General features: G+C 43.8%; 4 protein-coding genes across 10 annotated transcripts; 3 read left to right on the top strand and 1 right to left on the bottom strand.

Moving 5' to 3' along the window:
* The first annotated feature begins 123 nt into the window (after positions 1 to 123).
* On the top strand, positions 124 to 1,411 carry LOC108617999 (uncharacterized). The gene is made up of 2 exons (XM_018013903.2): positions 124 to 1,030; positions 1,094 to 1,411. Exons 1-2 carry the CDS (start codon positions 267 to 269, stop codon positions 1,161 to 1,163), a joined length of 834 nt encoding a protein of 277 aa, XP_017869392.1. The 5' UTR covers positions 124 to 266; the 3' UTR covers positions 1,164 to 1,411.
* Positions 1,412 to 3,898: 2,487 nt separating this feature from the next.
* PGAP1 (GPI inositol-deacylase) lies at positions 3,899 to 9,153 on the bottom strand. Of its 3 annotated transcripts, none has more exons than XM_089476102.1 (12): positions 9,013 to 9,153; positions 8,265 to 8,503; positions 7,465 to 8,190; positions 7,226 to 7,405; positions 7,011 to 7,163; positions 6,754 to 6,848; positions 6,263 to 6,685; positions 6,080 to 6,205; positions 5,701 to 5,894; positions 4,935 to 5,631; positions 4,774 to 4,869; positions 3,899 to 4,620 (listed from the first exon to the last, which is right to left on the bottom strand). In XM_089476102.1, the coding sequence occupies exons 2-12, from the start codon at positions 8,403 to 8,405 to the stop codon at positions 4,446 to 4,448; spliced, it is 3,006 nt and encodes a 1,001-aa protein (XP_089332228.1). In that variant the 5' UTR covers positions 8,406 to 8,503; positions 9,013 to 9,153; the 3' UTR covers positions 3,899 to 4,445. The 3 variants fall into 3 exon arrangements, with proteins under 3 accessions (XP_089332228.1, XP_089332227.1, XP_089332226.1); XM_089476101.1 differs by lacking the exon at positions 9,013 to 9,153 and adding an exon at positions 8,614 to 8,821; XM_089476100.1 differs by lacking the exon at positions 9,013 to 9,153 and having other exon boundaries at positions 8,265 to 8,821.
* cv (twisted gastrulation BMP signaling modulator crossveinless) lies at positions 9,080 to 11,542 on the top strand. 5 transcript variants are annotated; one of them, XM_089476103.1, is made up of 5 exons: positions 9,080 to 9,218; positions 10,233 to 10,415; positions 10,690 to 10,890; positions 10,959 to 11,103; positions 11,179 to 11,542. In XM_089476103.1, exons 1-5 carry the CDS (start codon positions 9,215 to 9,217, stop codon positions 11,369 to 11,371), a joined length of 726 nt encoding a protein of 241 aa, XP_089332229.1. In that variant the 5' UTR covers positions 9,080 to 9,214; the 3' UTR covers positions 11,372 to 11,542. The 5 variants fall into 5 exon arrangements, with proteins under 5 accessions (XP_089332229.1, XP_017871050.1, XP_089332230.1 ...); XM_089476104.1 differs by lacking the exon at positions 9,080 to 9,218 and adding an exon at positions 9,557 to 9,793 and having other exon boundaries at positions 10,199 to 10,415; XM_089476105.1 differs by lacking the exon at positions 9,080 to 9,218 and adding an exon at positions 9,557 to 9,793.
* A 175-nt stretch (positions 11,543 to 11,717) lies between these two features.
* Spg7 (SPG7 matrix AAA peptidase subunit, paraplegin) lies at positions 11,718 to 15,361 on the top strand. The gene is made up of 6 exons (XM_018015548.2): positions 11,718 to 12,171; positions 12,236 to 13,048; positions 13,122 to 13,658; positions 13,730 to 14,000; positions 14,089 to 14,618; positions 14,712 to 15,361. Exons 1-6 carry the CDS (start codon positions 11,959 to 11,961, stop codon positions 14,865 to 14,867), a joined length of 2,520 nt encoding a protein of 839 aa, XP_017871037.1. The 5' UTR covers positions 11,718 to 11,958; the 3' UTR covers positions 14,868 to 15,361.
* The last annotated feature ends 663 nt before the right edge of the window (positions 15,362 to 16,024 follow it).

Consider the following 16,024-nt stretch of genomic DNA (forward strand, 5'->3'; position numbering starts at 1 on the left):
GATGCAATGCGGCCTTAAATGGTACACGCTGATTGCGTCTCTCTCGCTGGCTTCCTTATCATTCGCAGGCATTTGAACCAGTTGCCCAAATGCCAATGCCAATTGACGCTAGGCGGGCTGGCGCAGGGGGAGATCGAGGCCTCAGGCAGCCGCTTCCGGAGCCAGCTACAACTTCATCTAACCCAATTCGAGAAGCTGGGCATATATAAGCCAGCGTCTGGACAATTGGCGCGCAGACAAGCATCGCTCATTCAACTGTAATCAACATGCTCGGACTTAAGTGCAATCACATGTGTCTACACATCCTTCTGGTCAGCCTCGTTGGCTTGGCCAGCGCTCAGTTCGTGCCTGGTCGGGCGCAGCGTTCGCTTTACGGCCCACCGCCACCTGGTCCATGGAGCAGCGGCTGGAGCAGCGCGCCCAGCTTCGAGCTGCCTTCACACTCGAATCACATAACGCGGGATGAGGTGCTCGCTCTGCTGGCCGCCTGGAAGTCGGCCGAAGCCAAGCCGACGCCGAAGCCAGCGCCTGAGCCGGAGCCTGAACCGGAGCCAGAGCCGGAACCAGAGCCAGAGCCCGAACCGGAGCCGGAGCCAGAGCCAGCACCTGCGCCTGCACCCGCACCCGCACCGGCACCTGGACCCGCACCACCAGCACCGCCAGCTGTGCCACTGACCGTCTCGCTGCCCGCCTTCGTGCCCATCCAGCTGTCCGCCATGTACACCGCTCCGGCGCCTGTGGCCGGAGCAGGCCTCGGATTTGGCTTCGGTCCTGGCCTGCCAACATTGGGCGGTGCAGTTGCCGGCGCTGCTGCTGTTGGCGGTGGTGGCGCTGCCGCAGCGAGCGCATCGGCTGCTACAGAAGCTCAGGCTCGCTTGGGCCGCATCGTACGTCCACGCCCTGGCGCCCGGGCCAATACGAATATACGTTTCCCCGTGGCCAATCCACGCAGCTTTGCCTCCGCCAACTATGTGGCACCACGTCCACGCGCCTATCGCACCATCCTGGCCGAGACCAGCCAGCCCATGAGGTGAGTACCCAGCCATCAACCACTGCCCCATCGATCTCTAATCCTGCTCTCTATTTCGCACAGCATCAACGCCCTGCCGCCGCCGCCTTTCCTGGCCAATCCCGTCCAGTTCGTGCCCACCAACTGGCAGTAAGGATCCATGTGCTCCATATGTACGCCACATACAAGTACTCCTCTATACTCAATATATATATTCCATATATATACACTATATATACTTTAATCGATCATATGTGTCCATATAAGTGTAAATAGCTCAATGTTGAACGCGTTGTCTTGTCTTCTTAGCTTATGCGATCGTGTTTTTTTTTTTTGTTTTTTTTGTTATACCTGAATGTGAATAAAAATATTACTAAAGACTTAACCAAACAAATATATTATTATTATTACTGTAATTCTATGGAATTTATGCACTGGCGATCTATAGAGAGCAGTAGCTACTGCTCAATCTGTCTCTCTCTCTCTCTCTCTCTCTCCCTTTCCTTCTCACTCTTCCTGACCCAATCCTGAATTTGGCTCAGGTATTGTCGTAATAAAGGCTTATATCTAACTGTACTCTACATTATTGCATATGTCCTTTGTGTCGCCTTCGTAAACCTTTTACAGATTCTTTACTGAAGATAGCAATTCCTTCTCTTTCCTGTATATTATGATTTTTCTCATCTGTACTCAGTCGCATTTCTTCTGTCTATCTATTTAACCCTCGGTTCTTCTATCTCTATTTCACGCACACTCCTCTCTATCTATTTATCTCTACTTCACTCGCACTACTTCTCTTTATCTCTTTTTCTCTTTCGCTCCTCTCTATCTATATCTGCCTATTTCACTTACACTCCTTCTTTTAAAATACTTCCTTTTCTCTTTCTCTCTCTATTCCACTCTCACTCCTACTCTCTTCTCTCTCTCTATATTTCCCTCTCTATTCTATTCTCTATATTTCACTTTCTTTTCATCTATCTTTCTCGCTCACTCCAGGAGGAGTGGACTATTTCCTCCAGTATATTCAGGCTGCATGTGTACCGTATGTACACCTTTTTTTTCTTACGCTCCCTCCCTCTCTCGCTCTATCTCTCTGCCACTATTTTCCTTTATAGCTTACACAATTTAATAATATTCCAAATCTATTAAATTAGTATCGCACATCGCTTACAATGTGTTGGCTCTACCTCTTCATCCACCCGCCCTCCTCCCTCAACCAACTTGATTTCAATATCTCTCTTTTTCAATTTTTTGTTTTACAATCCCACCATAGTTCCCTCTCCCCCTGTTTCTAGTTCATCTTCGTCCATTATTCTCTCTTTCATTATCTTATTCTCGCCTTCTATAAACCCTTTCCATTTCTTTTTCCTTCCATATTTTTCTTCGACAGCTCTGTTTATCCTACTACAGCCTACTACAGTACTCTGTATCTCTCTCTTTCTCCCATTTTCTCGAATTTGTTCTCTCTCTCATCCTTCTCCCTCTTCCTTTCGCTGTCTTTCTTTCATAATTTCTTACTTTTTCCTTCTCTCGACTAAGTCGTATAAGTCCATCCTTTCTCTCTTACTAATCCCATCTCTTATTTCTCCCTTTTCTCTCTCTCTTTCTCTCTCTCTCTCTCCAATTATCGCATTCATACAAAATGTGCATTTATTAGCTGTTAACACATCAGCGAATAGCCAACAGCTATTCATATGAAGCCCATAAATAAAGAAAAATGTTAGTCAATTGAGCCATTTATCAATCGATCAATCAATGCATCTCCCCGAGGCGCTGTACACCCAGTCCGCCAGTTAAAATGCAAACACGCGCGCCTTAATTGCTTTTAAGGTGACAGAGTCTCGAGCCCCGCATCAATTTGCACACACGTTCAATAAATTGTTGGCCAATCGATGCATGCAATTGACCATTTATCGCCAACGCCTCCGTTTATGTGACGGGCGGTGCACGCCCCTTTCTGTGTGCCACTGCCAATTCCCAGCTCCCATCCATTCCAGTTGCAGTACAAGTACCACTCCATCAGCTCCATTGACTGCCATTTGCCTGAGGACGCGACGCTCGATGTCTCAACACGAGGGAAAGCAAAAAGTTGTAGGCCAACGATTGCCCATATAGATAGTTGGTATTTACACTGTGCAGCAGCATTGGAGTTTGCTTTCACACTTAAAACTCTTTCGTAATGTGCCCAGAACTAGACGATCCATCTCGTTTGACTTCACATCAACTAGCTTCAATCAATGTAAGCTGAATGGATTTCTACCCATTCAATTTCAATTTCCATTCAATATCATATCAAATATCAATCAATTTCAGTTTCAATTTCATAACCTTTAGCTTTAATAAATTTAAATTTCATATTCATATCAAAGCATAAAGTAGTTATATTTTGATTGCAGCTAAATAAAATGAATTTAGAAATGATTGAATGCAATTTGATATGCAAATTGAAATTGAAACTGAAGCTGGTTGAAGCAGCTTTAGATTGACAAAAACTTTGTAGATTTATCATCATAAATATATTTCTTTATATTCATGTCTTCGTATATATATATTTATATATACATAAATATATATATGAGTAGGTACTTAATTTATTGCCTAAGTACAGGAAGATTATAATACATTGAGTATATATAAAATACTTAATAAGAACGCGAAATCGGACTGAAAAGTTAAGTAAATAAAAAATTTACAAATTTGTAAACACAAAAAAATAAAAATAAAAATAATAAAAATACGAAACTAATATTATGACTAATGCGCTATATATGCATATTACATACTATATAACAGATGTATACAGAGTAGAAGACTTGTAGATCTAATATATAGATCTTACGATATAAATAACACAAATATCCCCACATAAAATAAATGTAGACTAATTAATTATTTGATTAACATTTTTCATTTCGCCAATAAGGTACGGTAAACACGTGTCTCGATTATGTTGTTTAGTGTAATTTGCAATTCATTTTTCACACATGCCATAAATATGGAGTGAAATTTTCGGTTTGTTTTCATGTTGGTTTCTTCTTTGGTTATTTTTTTCATTCATTCGTATTATTAATTTGTATCGATTTGGGGCGTTCACAGCCTCCATTTATCCATTTGGGTTAGATTTGTGGAGCAGATCGTTATGGACTTCCCGTCATTTCCATTTGCAGAGTTTTGCATTGCCTATCCAACTGGACGTCTCCTTGGGCAATGGCTTGTGCGTGGCGTTTGGTGTCGCTTATTTGGTTACAGGCAAATGTTGACTAAGTCTACAACAGAAATCGGGATTTTCGCATTCGTTTTTTACATGTCTAAAACGAGCCGCAACACAAACCGAGTAACTAAAACTAAAAAAAAAAAAAGGAACTTCTTACATTCATTGGAAATTGTTTTGATTGGCTTTTGTGGGTTTTTTTTTTTTTTTTTTTTGTCATTAATCCTAAGTGGCTGCGGGGCGCAGCTTGTGATATAAACGTTGGAGAACTTGATGTATGGCGATCACTGCGAAGGCTCCAGCGATGATATAGTTCAGTCGATATATAGCAATTTGACAATAGAGCAAGGTAGTTCCAGCACACAAATACAACAAGACGGACAGAATCCAATAGCCAGGTCTATAACGAAATAATGAAACGATTTCAAATATGAACAAACTGAAATATTTGTTAATAGCAAACAAATGGGAAAAAGTGCTGCCCATTTAGCAAAGTGAATTTACATTCGTATTTCAAATTAATTAATTCATCTTGAATACGTTGTTTACTTACAATTTCTGAGGTGAGCGTAGCTGCAGCAGCAAGCTAATTGAGCTAATGGACACAATGGTTGTATGTAAAGCTGGATCGGGTAGAATAATGCCATGTCTGTAAATGGATGATTCATATGTATATCTAGAAACCATATTACAAATCGGGAGTAGGAGACGCACCTGCGACTGCGCAGCCAGGCCAAGCTGGCCGGAACACTAAGCAATAGGAGTGTCAGCAGCAATAGGAGTAGGGTTACATGGAAGGAAAAGTTTTGCAAGCCAACGCATAGCTCCTCCTCGGCTTTATCCTTGTTGGGCTGCAGCGGTTTCTGTTCGTGTTGCTCATCTTGTCCTTGATTCTGCGACTGCTCATCATCATCACTGGGCACTGGCGACTGGTCTATGGCGTTAGCTACAGCTGTAGATTGATTTTCCTTAGTGGTCTTTGAGTTCTTGCCAATGCCGGTTGCCATGTGCACTAAATTGGCCGCCTTTTGCCACAAATAGTCCTCCAGATAGTCCTTGTAGGCATTCGATACCATCAGGAAATAGAAAACAAACGCCAAAAACAGGGCCAGGCCGCTGCAAGCGCCCAGAGCAACGCTAATTGTCAGTATGCCGTAGGTGATCGGCAAATGTGTCATGATCGAGAGCATTATGTTCGAGCCGGATGAGGATAGGCGTGTCAAACGCAACGCCAGACGATGGATCGCATTCCCATAGGTGGTCAAACAAAACCATAAGGCCAAAGCGGTCATCACCGACAGCCCAATGGCGGTGCAATGGATTATGATCGATATATTAATGCTATAGTCCAGTTGCTCGGGTATCGGCAACATCTTCATATTGAGTACCAACTTCTTGAACAAGCGGCAGCCTGAAATTCCAAATTCCAAATTTGAATGTAAATTCGATAAGGATAGCATTTGGGTGTGGCTGACTATACCTGTTACCACATAGAGCGATGTGTACTGCAAGTAGCCAATGTAGGGCTTCAAGCTCTGGAAGCTGCCCGCGACCTGAAACTTGTCCAGCTGATTGCGCAGCACAATCAACAGCACGCATACGAAATGTGCTGGCATCCAGCCATAGAACTCAAGTACAATACGTGACAAGGCATCAGCATAGGAATTCTCATAGCTAAGAGAGAGATAGATTGATAGATAGAGTGAGAGGGAGAGTGAGTTAGAGTTGTTGCCATAAGTGCAAATGAGAGAGGCATATCTAATCTATGACTTTGAACCAACAAAAATGGAAATTGCAATATTAGAAAGAACGTTAGTTCTATTCTATCTTAAATTTCCTATTCTATATGCATATCTTACCTAATGCGATAACGGCAAATGGGATCCAAGTACAAGTCGAGCAAAACTGGATTCAATGTGGTATTATAATGTCGAGGCATCACGACGGGCACATTGATGTAAAGTCCAGGTTTTTGATCTGGTGAACTGAAAATACAAACGATTAGCTTTGGCCTAGCGTTAGATGCTGTACGGAAATATTACGTCAGAGTGTGGTAGCGCTCAAAGCCGGCTGCCCAGGGCACGCACAGACGGACCGTGATCCGGTATTTCGGCTGTAGACAGTTCTGCGGATCAATGTAAACGCGCAGGCTCTGATACGGTTCGACCAGATCGGCAATGCGCATGCGATAGTGTATGGTGCCTTGTAGTGTCTCGTTAATAGCGACGCGCCGCCCAGATGCATACCAGCGCGGCATGCGTATGTCTAGGATGCGATCCTTGGGGTCATAGATGTCCAGATTATAGCCAGTGCGTTGACTGCCCGGCGGCAAGCGCACGAGCAAGTGGGTCCACTTCTCATATGTGTTGCGTAAATTGTGCAAATCAAGAATTGCAACGCTTCTGGGATCTTGGTCTGCATTGGGCAGACGCTGAACGAGATGTGTTAAAGACGTTGCCTTATGGCTAAAACGAGAGAAAGAGTGAGAGAGAGAGAATTAGTTGCTTGTGTGGATGCGGATGCTAGCGCTCACCAATAGTTCTGTCCGGTTTCAATGTTCCTATATGATTCACAGCCGAATAGCCAATTCTCATCGCCGTCAATGTTCAGAGCCTCAATGGCAAGTTTCTAGAGAGTCGCAAAAAATGAGAACACATAAGAATTTGGTGTTAATTTTAGCCAACAGCTCAATACTACGTTCTCAAAGCTAAATCACTGAAAGCAATACGCTCTCGATGCGCTTTGTGAACAGTGTATTTAGAGATGTTGTTAAACTAAATTAGATGCAACCTTATAGCGTGGCTGACGACCTAAACCAATCAGCTCATAATAATGACTTTTTAGGCCGTTAGTGAAAAACTTGTTGATGACTAGACTACGTTCTTCATGCCAATTATTGTGGGTTGGAATCTTTATGAAGCTCTGCTGACGTGTCGGCGATTTCTACAATATACAGAATAAGTTAAATGGATTGAGCAAGTTGAGAAGCCCCGCATGTCATTTACCACAAAGTGTCCTAATGCAGATTGCATGTTGCGATGTTTGTTGTTGCTAAAGACCACTGAGCCATCATCTCGTCGCTGGGAAATGCTGAACAGGAAGCCATTGATGACCTGCATGAACTGCAGGCACCAGACAGCCGATAAGTGGTCACAGCTAAGGCTCACGCGTGGTATAGCCGAGGTCTGCGGAAGGAAAGAATTTTAGCGGGGAGTAAATTGATAACTTTGCTATTGTTTCTTGCCATGGCATGTAGATCGTTGAACTGCGAGGTGGTCAGACCGGCCTGCACGAGCAGATCTCGATTGCCGCCACCCGTAGAAATGAGCAAGACATTATCCAGCTTGGCGGATAGATCCTGGTTGGTCATGCTCTGCTCGCTGAGCGGCTTCTGATGCAAGCTCTGGCATACATTTGTCATGATTGACGGCTGGGTGGCGGTGCGTGTGCGGCTGAGCTGCTCGTGTGTCTCGCTATAGAATCGGCCCAGATGTGCATCCAAGTTGAGCACCGGATGATCGAGTGGTGTCGATATGCTGATAATGGCATTAATATGCTGACTGATTTCTGCATCGGTTAGCACTGACTGGGCCAGCTTGCCGCCCATGGAATGGCCGATCAGCACAACGGGGCTGGGCTGACTATATAGTGAAGCAATGGTACGTATGCAGTGTTTGAGAAACGATTGTTGATGATACATATAGCCGCCATAGAGAGCCGACAGCTCCTCATCGTAGTCAATTGTGTAGTAATCTAGATGTTTGCCTGTATGTGGATGTTCGCCTGCCTTGCGCAACGCCACTGATGCTAAGGAGCGTACCTGCTTGTACGACCCGGCATTGCCGGGCACAAAGATAACTGGAGCTCCAGTCATACGTGTTTTAAGAGGATCCAGAGGCTGGCGCATACCTTCATAATAATAGTATAGGCCATAGTTGGGAAATAGCTTATTGGCATTAAATCGAACGCGCTACACAATTGTAAAACAAATTTGGTCGTTAAGGCTTAATATATATTTGAAGCGTTTCGCTTATCACAACTTACCGCAAATCTTGGCTCACCAAACATATAAGTCATTCGGCAAGCATTGGGCTCCACCTCGAGGTGTATGTGTGCAATGCCATATAAGAAACTGCATATTGAGGCAATCACCAGAAGCACCGCACAATTCCTAAACACAATCATTTAGTTGTGTTTGATTTGTAATTTCCAGCGATTTGAGGCAGCGGTATTATTTTTGTTGTTACTTAGCTCACTCAGGGTTGCCAAACGTTGCGAATATTCTTATTATTGGACATGGAACAATAGAGATGAGAGCGTTTCGTGTTGACTTCAACAGCTGTTTCGCTGATAGATTTGCAACGCTTAATAGTTGAACCTTTTGTGGACTTACTTATTTTAATAAATTTTTATTACTAATTTAAATTTAATGTTTGACTTGTTTAAAGGTCTTAAGAATATCACTGGCAATTAGAGAATCGATACTGATAATTGGAAAATATCAAAAATAAAATCTATTTAAATTTGGATATTGCAGTAACTGTACAATGAATGTATTTACTTTATATTTGTGTTTGTCAGCTTGTATTTCATTGTTTTATTACAGATAATCATAGGCCTACTTAAATAAGTCAAACATGTATCCGATTAGCTTCGAGAAAATGCCGATAGTGCAGCTTTAAAAAAATCGACGTCGATAACGCGGCTTACACACAATTGCAAATATCAACGCGCGCACACATGCACACACACATGGACACACTTTGATGCTGAGAGCATTCCAATCAAATACCTTTAGGATCTTAATGCTGATGTGTGTATTGATCGTTTTGTTTGTGGTGTTGTTGTTGTTGTTGGCTCGCATCTCGTTGCGGTAGTCCATCATTCAGTTAATGAACGCGCTCGCGATCGCACTCGCGTCCTAACTTCTCCCCTCCTCGCATGCCAACAATGCTTCGTAACGTGTTTACGTTTCTCCAAGCCTCCGTTTGATCATGTGTATGTGTGCGTGTGGTGTGTCTGCGCGGGCGCTTAATTCGCGCATTGTATCTAGCTAACTAACTGGCTGACTAGCCTCTGGGCCTGGCTGGGAAAAAAGACAGGAGAGAGACAACAACAAAAATATAAAGACAGTTATGCCCTGCTGTGTCGCGTCAATAACAAAAACAAGCTACATAGCTGACGCCGTCTCGTTGTCGTCGACGTCGACGTCGGCATCGACATCGACATCGTTGTCGTTGTTGTCGTCGTTTTCCTCTCTCTCTCATCTGTCGATCGTTGATCGCTGTGTGTGTTTTGTCTTCTGTTTCGTTTTGTTAGTGTTTGTCGTGGTGTCGTTTATTGTTGTTGCTGTGGCTGCTGCTGCTGGTGCTGTCGCTGGTGCTGATGTTGCCGCCGCTTGCTGTTGTTGTTACGCGCTGTGACTGACTTATTCAATGATTTAGTAAAATATTCATAGCTCATTCCAAAACTTGTTCTTGTGCCTTGTGCTGCAAATACGACAAAAAATAACGCGCTACAAAATCCAATTTCTATGTATCTATCAAATAGCAAATATATATATTCATAAATAAGTAATAAATGCATATATATTCGTAATGTTCTCTATGTGTAGCAATAGTTAACAATTGTTTGTGTTGTGTTGTTTTTATTTATATTCTGTGTACATACATAAATATTTCTTTATTGTTATTTGCTGCAATTGATTTGCAAGCCAGCTATTATTCAGTCAGTCGAGATTGACTCTCGATCAATCAATTAAAGTCTTTCAAACTATCGGCTTGTGTCGCTTGCGTATTCCGTCCATATCTCTCTCTGTTGCTCGTTCTGTTTGTGTTACTCGTGTGCAATTCAAATACACCGCCAAGCCACCCACCCGAAGAAAACAGTGTGTGGGGACCCTTATTATCATAAACAAAACTAAAGGAAAACATTTGTATTTGCAATATTATATATTAAACATATATATCACAATGGAGGTGTGGCGCTTGCTAACGGTTGGCGCATTTCTAGCATTGGGATTTGCATGCTTCTATGGCGTGGTGGAGTCGTGCAACGAAGTTGTCTGCGCCTCGATAGTGTCCAAGTGCATGTTGACGCAGAGTTGCAAATGCGAGCTTAAGAACTGCTCCTGCTGCAAGGAGTGCCTCAAATGCTTAGGCATCAAGTACTATGAGGAGTGCTGCAGTTGTGTGGGTGAGTATTTGCTATCAGTTACATGTTTACATATACATATTTTTCTGATGATGTGATCTAGTGCGACATTATCATTATTCATTATTGCGTTGTCGCAGTTGCCTTGTTTGTATATGTATGCATGTGTGTGTCTGTGCTCTTTGAGATGTGTAACTATGGCTATCGCGCATTGTCTGACTATCGATAGTTGAGCCGCCGTTGCAAAGCCGATAAGATAGTTGCACTTTAACACCTATGTTACGACCATGGCTAACAATTTTTTGTTAACTTGCAGAACTGTGTCCCAAGCCAAATGAAACGCGGAATGCGCTGTCCAAAAAATCACACGTTGAGGATTTTGAAGGCGTTCCAGAACTATTCGATGTGCTGGCCACTACAGAGGATAGTGAAAGTGAATACTGGGATGTCTTCACATTCCAAGTAGATTGGTCTAGGGGTAAACCAAAACTGGATAAAGATGAGAAATACTATTTAAGTGAGTAGAATATAGAATAGTTACCGATGTACATAACTAATAAATCCATATTCTTATCCTTATTAAAGAATATAATGACAAAAATCTGGAAGAGGCTCATGAGGAACGTGACAATACGAAGACAGTCAATTGTACGGTTATATATTTAGATCAGTGCGTATCATTAAATAAATGCCGTCAGTTCTGTCAAACAATGGGTGCCAGCAGTTGTAGGTGAGTCCAATTCCATTCCGGATTATCATACATATTATATTTTTACATTAGTAAAATATATGTACTTTTTTTTAGATGGTTCCATGATAGCTGCTGTGAATGTGTAGGCTCTACGTGCATTAACTATGGTGTTAATGAGAGTCGTTGTCGACAATGTCCAGAGACGAAGGAATTGGGCGATGATTTTGATGACGAAATCGACGAGGAAATGCAGGACTTTGGCGATAGCATGGGTCCATTTGATGGCTCAGTGAATAGTAATTATTGATAATAACAGTGAACAAATTTAAAGGATCAAAAACACTTAACAAATTAGCTACTCGATTCAGTGACATTATTATTGTGTAGTACGAAGTAATTTTGTATAGCATTATTATTATTATGTATTTTTTTGTATATGCATATATGAATAAAAAGAAAAATTTATATGTATACAATATGTTAAGGATTAACGCCTTTCGGAATTTTTCATTTTAAGCAGCCGGACTATATATAGACTATTCTCTCGAATGGTGGTCACTTAAGGGTTAATATGAAATTTTCGATAGTAAATATGATAATACTAAAATGCGTTCGCATAAATCCTCGGGCATATTTATGTATTTGTTTTCCCAATTCTCACACTGAAAACTATAACAATGTGGCTTTCAAAATGACATCTTTATGAAACAAATTAATAGTTTACTTACTGCCCCCCCAACAACATCGAACAGCTGATTGAGCGCTGCTGTGACAGGCCAGCCGCGTTTTGCGCCGGGGTGGCAACTCTAATGCATGTAATTTCAAGCAAACAACTGAAAGTTACGTATTCGAACCGGCGGCCACAAGTAGCCATAATACAAGTGGCTAGGAATTATGTTCAAAGGCTTACGACATGTCAGAACTGTGCTGCAACGTGGACCCTACAATGTGGCACGCGGCCATACCTACGTGACACACAATGGCCAGTCAAATGGCGATGCTACTGTTGCCGCCGCCGCCGCAGCCGCGAGCACCGACACACGATTACCCAGCAATCTTAAGCGACAGCTAAATTCTCCCGCCCTGCACCCATTAAGCTGGCGTCAGGTGAGTTGTGCATCCCAGTGTGAGACTGTCTCACAATTAAATACATTTCGCCCATCACCATCAGATGCAAATGCTGCGGGCGGAGTACAAGGCAATTGTAGGCGTAGTTGCACGCTCGCTTCAATTGACTCCACGTGAGGTGCAGCAACTGCATATGCGATGCTTTTGTTCACGCAAGGCAGATACAGAAGCAGACAAGCCCCGCTCCGGCAAAGAAAGCAGCAACACGGCGGGCAATAAACCTACTTCAGTCCCCAACACAACTGAGCCAGAGAACAGCGGAAGGAGTGCGGAGGGCATCAAGGGCAGAGAAGAAGAGCCCAGACCGAGCTCCGCGGCTGGGCCCGGCTCTGGCGACGAGGCCTCCAATCCAAATAACAACAAAAACAATGAAAACGATGAGAAAATGCGGTCGGTATTAACAAAGGCGGTACTATGGCTATTCACCATATATATGTTTGTGGCGTTCATCTCGTTGCTTATAACGCCGCGCACCGAACGACCAGAGGGCTCCACACGCTACGTCTCCTGGAATGAGTTTGTTCACCATATGCTAGCCGTGGGCGAGGTCAAAGAACTGATCATACGCCCGGATATGGAAATGGTTACGATTATCCTGCACGATGGTGCTGTGATTAAGGGTCGCAAAGTAACCTCTACCATATTTCACATGGCTGTGGCGGATGCTAACAAATTCGAGGAGAAGTTGCGTATGGTGGAGAAGCGCTTGGGCATCACAGACGGCGTCCCGGTCACCTATGATCGACAAACAGATACCACGGGCCGCATCCTGATGCTGTTACTCTTTTGCGCCCTGCTCATGTCCATAGCGACGCGTATGAAGAGCATGAAGAGCCCGCTCAGTATGGATTCATTCGTTAGTAATCTTCGATACAGTGCCTCGATATCCTATCGCTTGATTGATTGATTTTCAATTGTGTATTCCTTAGAACCAAATGGGCAGGGCCAAGTTCACGCTAGTCGATCCTTTTGATGGTGGCCGTGGCGTACTGTTTCGCGACGTGGCCGGTCTCAGTGAAGCCAAGCAGGAGGTGAAGGAGTTCGTGGACTATCTGAAGTCACCCGAAAAGTATCAGCGACTGGGCGCCAAGGTGCCACGCGGCGCCCTCTTGCTGGGACCACCGGGCTGTGGCAAGACGCTGTTGGCCAAGGCGGTGGCCACCGAGGCGCAGGTGCCGTTCCTCAGCATGAATGGATCCGAGTTCATTGAAATGATTGGCGGCCTGGGCGCCGCACGCGTCCGTGATCTGTTCAAGGAAGGCAAGAAGCGGGCACCCTGCATCATTTACATAGACGAAATCGACGCTATCGGACGTCAGCGTTCCGGCACCGAAAGCATGGGCCAGGGCAGCTCCGGCGAGTCCGAGCAGACACTTAACCAACTCCTAGTCGAAATGGACGGCATGGCCACCAAAGAGGGTGTACTTATGCTTGCCAGCACCAACCGAGCAGACATACTCGATAAGGTAGGAGATAGATAGAGATGAGTCTCGCCCAAATGCAGCTTAATTGATTCCTTTCCTCTCTTTGTGTGCAGGCTTTGCTTCGACCTGGTCGCTTCGATCGTCACATACTTATTGATCTGCCGACGCTGCAGGAACGCAAAGAGATATTCGAGAAGCACTTGTCGGGAATTAAGCTGGCCGAACCGCCCAGCACCTATTCACAACGTTTGGCACGCCTCACGCCCGGCTTCTCGGGCGCCGACATTGCGAATGTGTGCAACGAGGCAGCATTGCATGCGGCGCGCAGCGTTCAAGCAGAGGTCACTAGCAAAAATCTTGAATACGCCGTCGAGCGTTTAGTGGGTGCGTGTCGAGAATTCCGGGCTCTCTCCCTCTCTGTCTCTCTTTATCACTGTGTGTGAGCGAATCAATTAATCTGTTGTTGTTTCAGGTGGCACCGAGAAGCGTTCGCATGCTCTGTCGCTCACCGAACGCAAGGTGATCGCGTATCATGAGAGTGGACACGCTCTGGTTGGCTGGATGCTGCCCAATTCGGATATCTTGCTGAAGGTGACAATTGTGCCGCGCACTAGCTTGGCCCTGGGCTTTGCCCAATACACGCCCAGCGAGCAGCATTTATACTCCAAGGAGGAGCTATTCGATAAGATGTGCATGGCACTGGGCGGACGTGCAGCCGAGAATTTGGTCTTTAAGCGCATTACGACTGGTGCCCAAAACGATTTGGAGAAGGTCACCAAGATAGCCTATTCGCAGATTAAGAAATTTGGCATGAACGAGAAGCTGGGCCCGATCTATGTGCGCGACGCGAATGAATCTGGCGGCGGCGGCGCCAGCGGCAGCGCCAAGCCCTTCTCCCGTGCCATGGACAGCATTATTGATCACGAGGCGCGCAGCGTTGTCTCCGAGGCCTACAGGACAACCGAGGAGCTGCTGATTAAACATCGCGACAAACTGGAGAAGGCAAGGCAACACGTCTCTTATCTCTCTTCCATTCTAACTAAATCTGTCTCTCTTTCTCTCTCTCCCTCGCTCTTTCGCTATCTCTCTTGGTAGCTGGCAGAGGCATTGTTGGATAAGGAGACGCTAGATTATGATGAAGTGGTAAATTTAATCGGTCCGCCACCCTTTGATCCAACCAAACGTCAGGTGGACTCGGTGGAGTTTGAGCAATCGCTAAAGAATCTTGGCACGGATCAGTCACAATCGTAAGGTGCTGCACCAAGGACAATCAAAAAGCCGAAAACGAACGATGACGCTTAACAACTGTGTCGCCTACGTCTCCGCCTCCTCCTCCTCCTCCTCTTCCTGCTCCTCCTCTAACTGCTTTAGCAGCTCTTCTTGCTTCACCTCTCTTATCAAACATATTTCAAGAGCCCAGCCTTCTATTCACTCGTTAGACCGTTGAAGCCGGTTCAAGTTCGATAAATGTAAATAAAGCTGTTTATATTTTTAATTGATTCCGCAATTAGGCTTTCGATTGCTCATAACATATTCCCCATAAATCCCATTTAACTGTTTGCACTTCTTAATAGCCCGTCCGCTTGAAGCGGTTACTCATTATGTATCAACTGCTCGACAGCACCTTTGCACCTGTTGAGCACCTCTCAGACAACAATTTCAAAAATGCCTTAACATTTTAGATACAAATTTTATTTTTCTTAGCCAATTTCCTGAATAAATCATTTTTATGTAAAATATTAAAAGCGTCAATTTTTAATATGATGAGATTATTATTATATTTAGTTCTATAAAACACAAGCGAAATTTGTCAGCATTTAGTGTTATAGGTGTACCCTAAATTTGGGCTGGAGGGAAATTCGAGTTCTTTAGGTTTTTGAAACATTAGTTTACAAGTCGATTCCAAATATTGAGAAATGATTCCAAATTAGGAATAGGTAGGTAGGTAGGCTTGGATAGAACATACTAAGTTTTCTTACCCAAGTCTATATCTATGATCATTGACTGACTTTCTGCCATTTATTTCTATTTATATTAAGCTTCAATAAAAACGCAATTCACCTTAACCTAAATTCAATGATTTTTTTAAGGTTAGGTGGCTAAAGGCTACATAAATTCCTGCTCTAATTACGTTCTAATAGAGCAATTATATAATTTATAAATATAAGTGAAGCGTGCCCATAAGCATTGCCTAAATAATATATGGGATGTATCTGGTAAAGATGGTATATACTATATATGCTATAGGCCTCCGACAGGTAAGATTTTAGTTGTATTTGCGATGACAATGTCTAGTGCTTGTCATTTAACCCCTAATAAGTGATGTGTGCTCAATACCAGTGAAGTACGCAACTAAACCGCCAGCTATTGTATATAGTATATGATAGACTATGAAATGCCCTGTAAAT

Source organism: Drosophila arizonae, chromosome X (genome assembly GCF_054131065.1).
Source record: "Drosophila arizonae isolate 15081-1271.41 chromosome X, UAZ_ARI_1.0, whole genome shotgun sequence".
Lineage (NCBI taxonomy): Eukaryota > Metazoa > Arthropoda > Insecta > Diptera > Drosophilidae > Drosophila > Drosophila arizonae.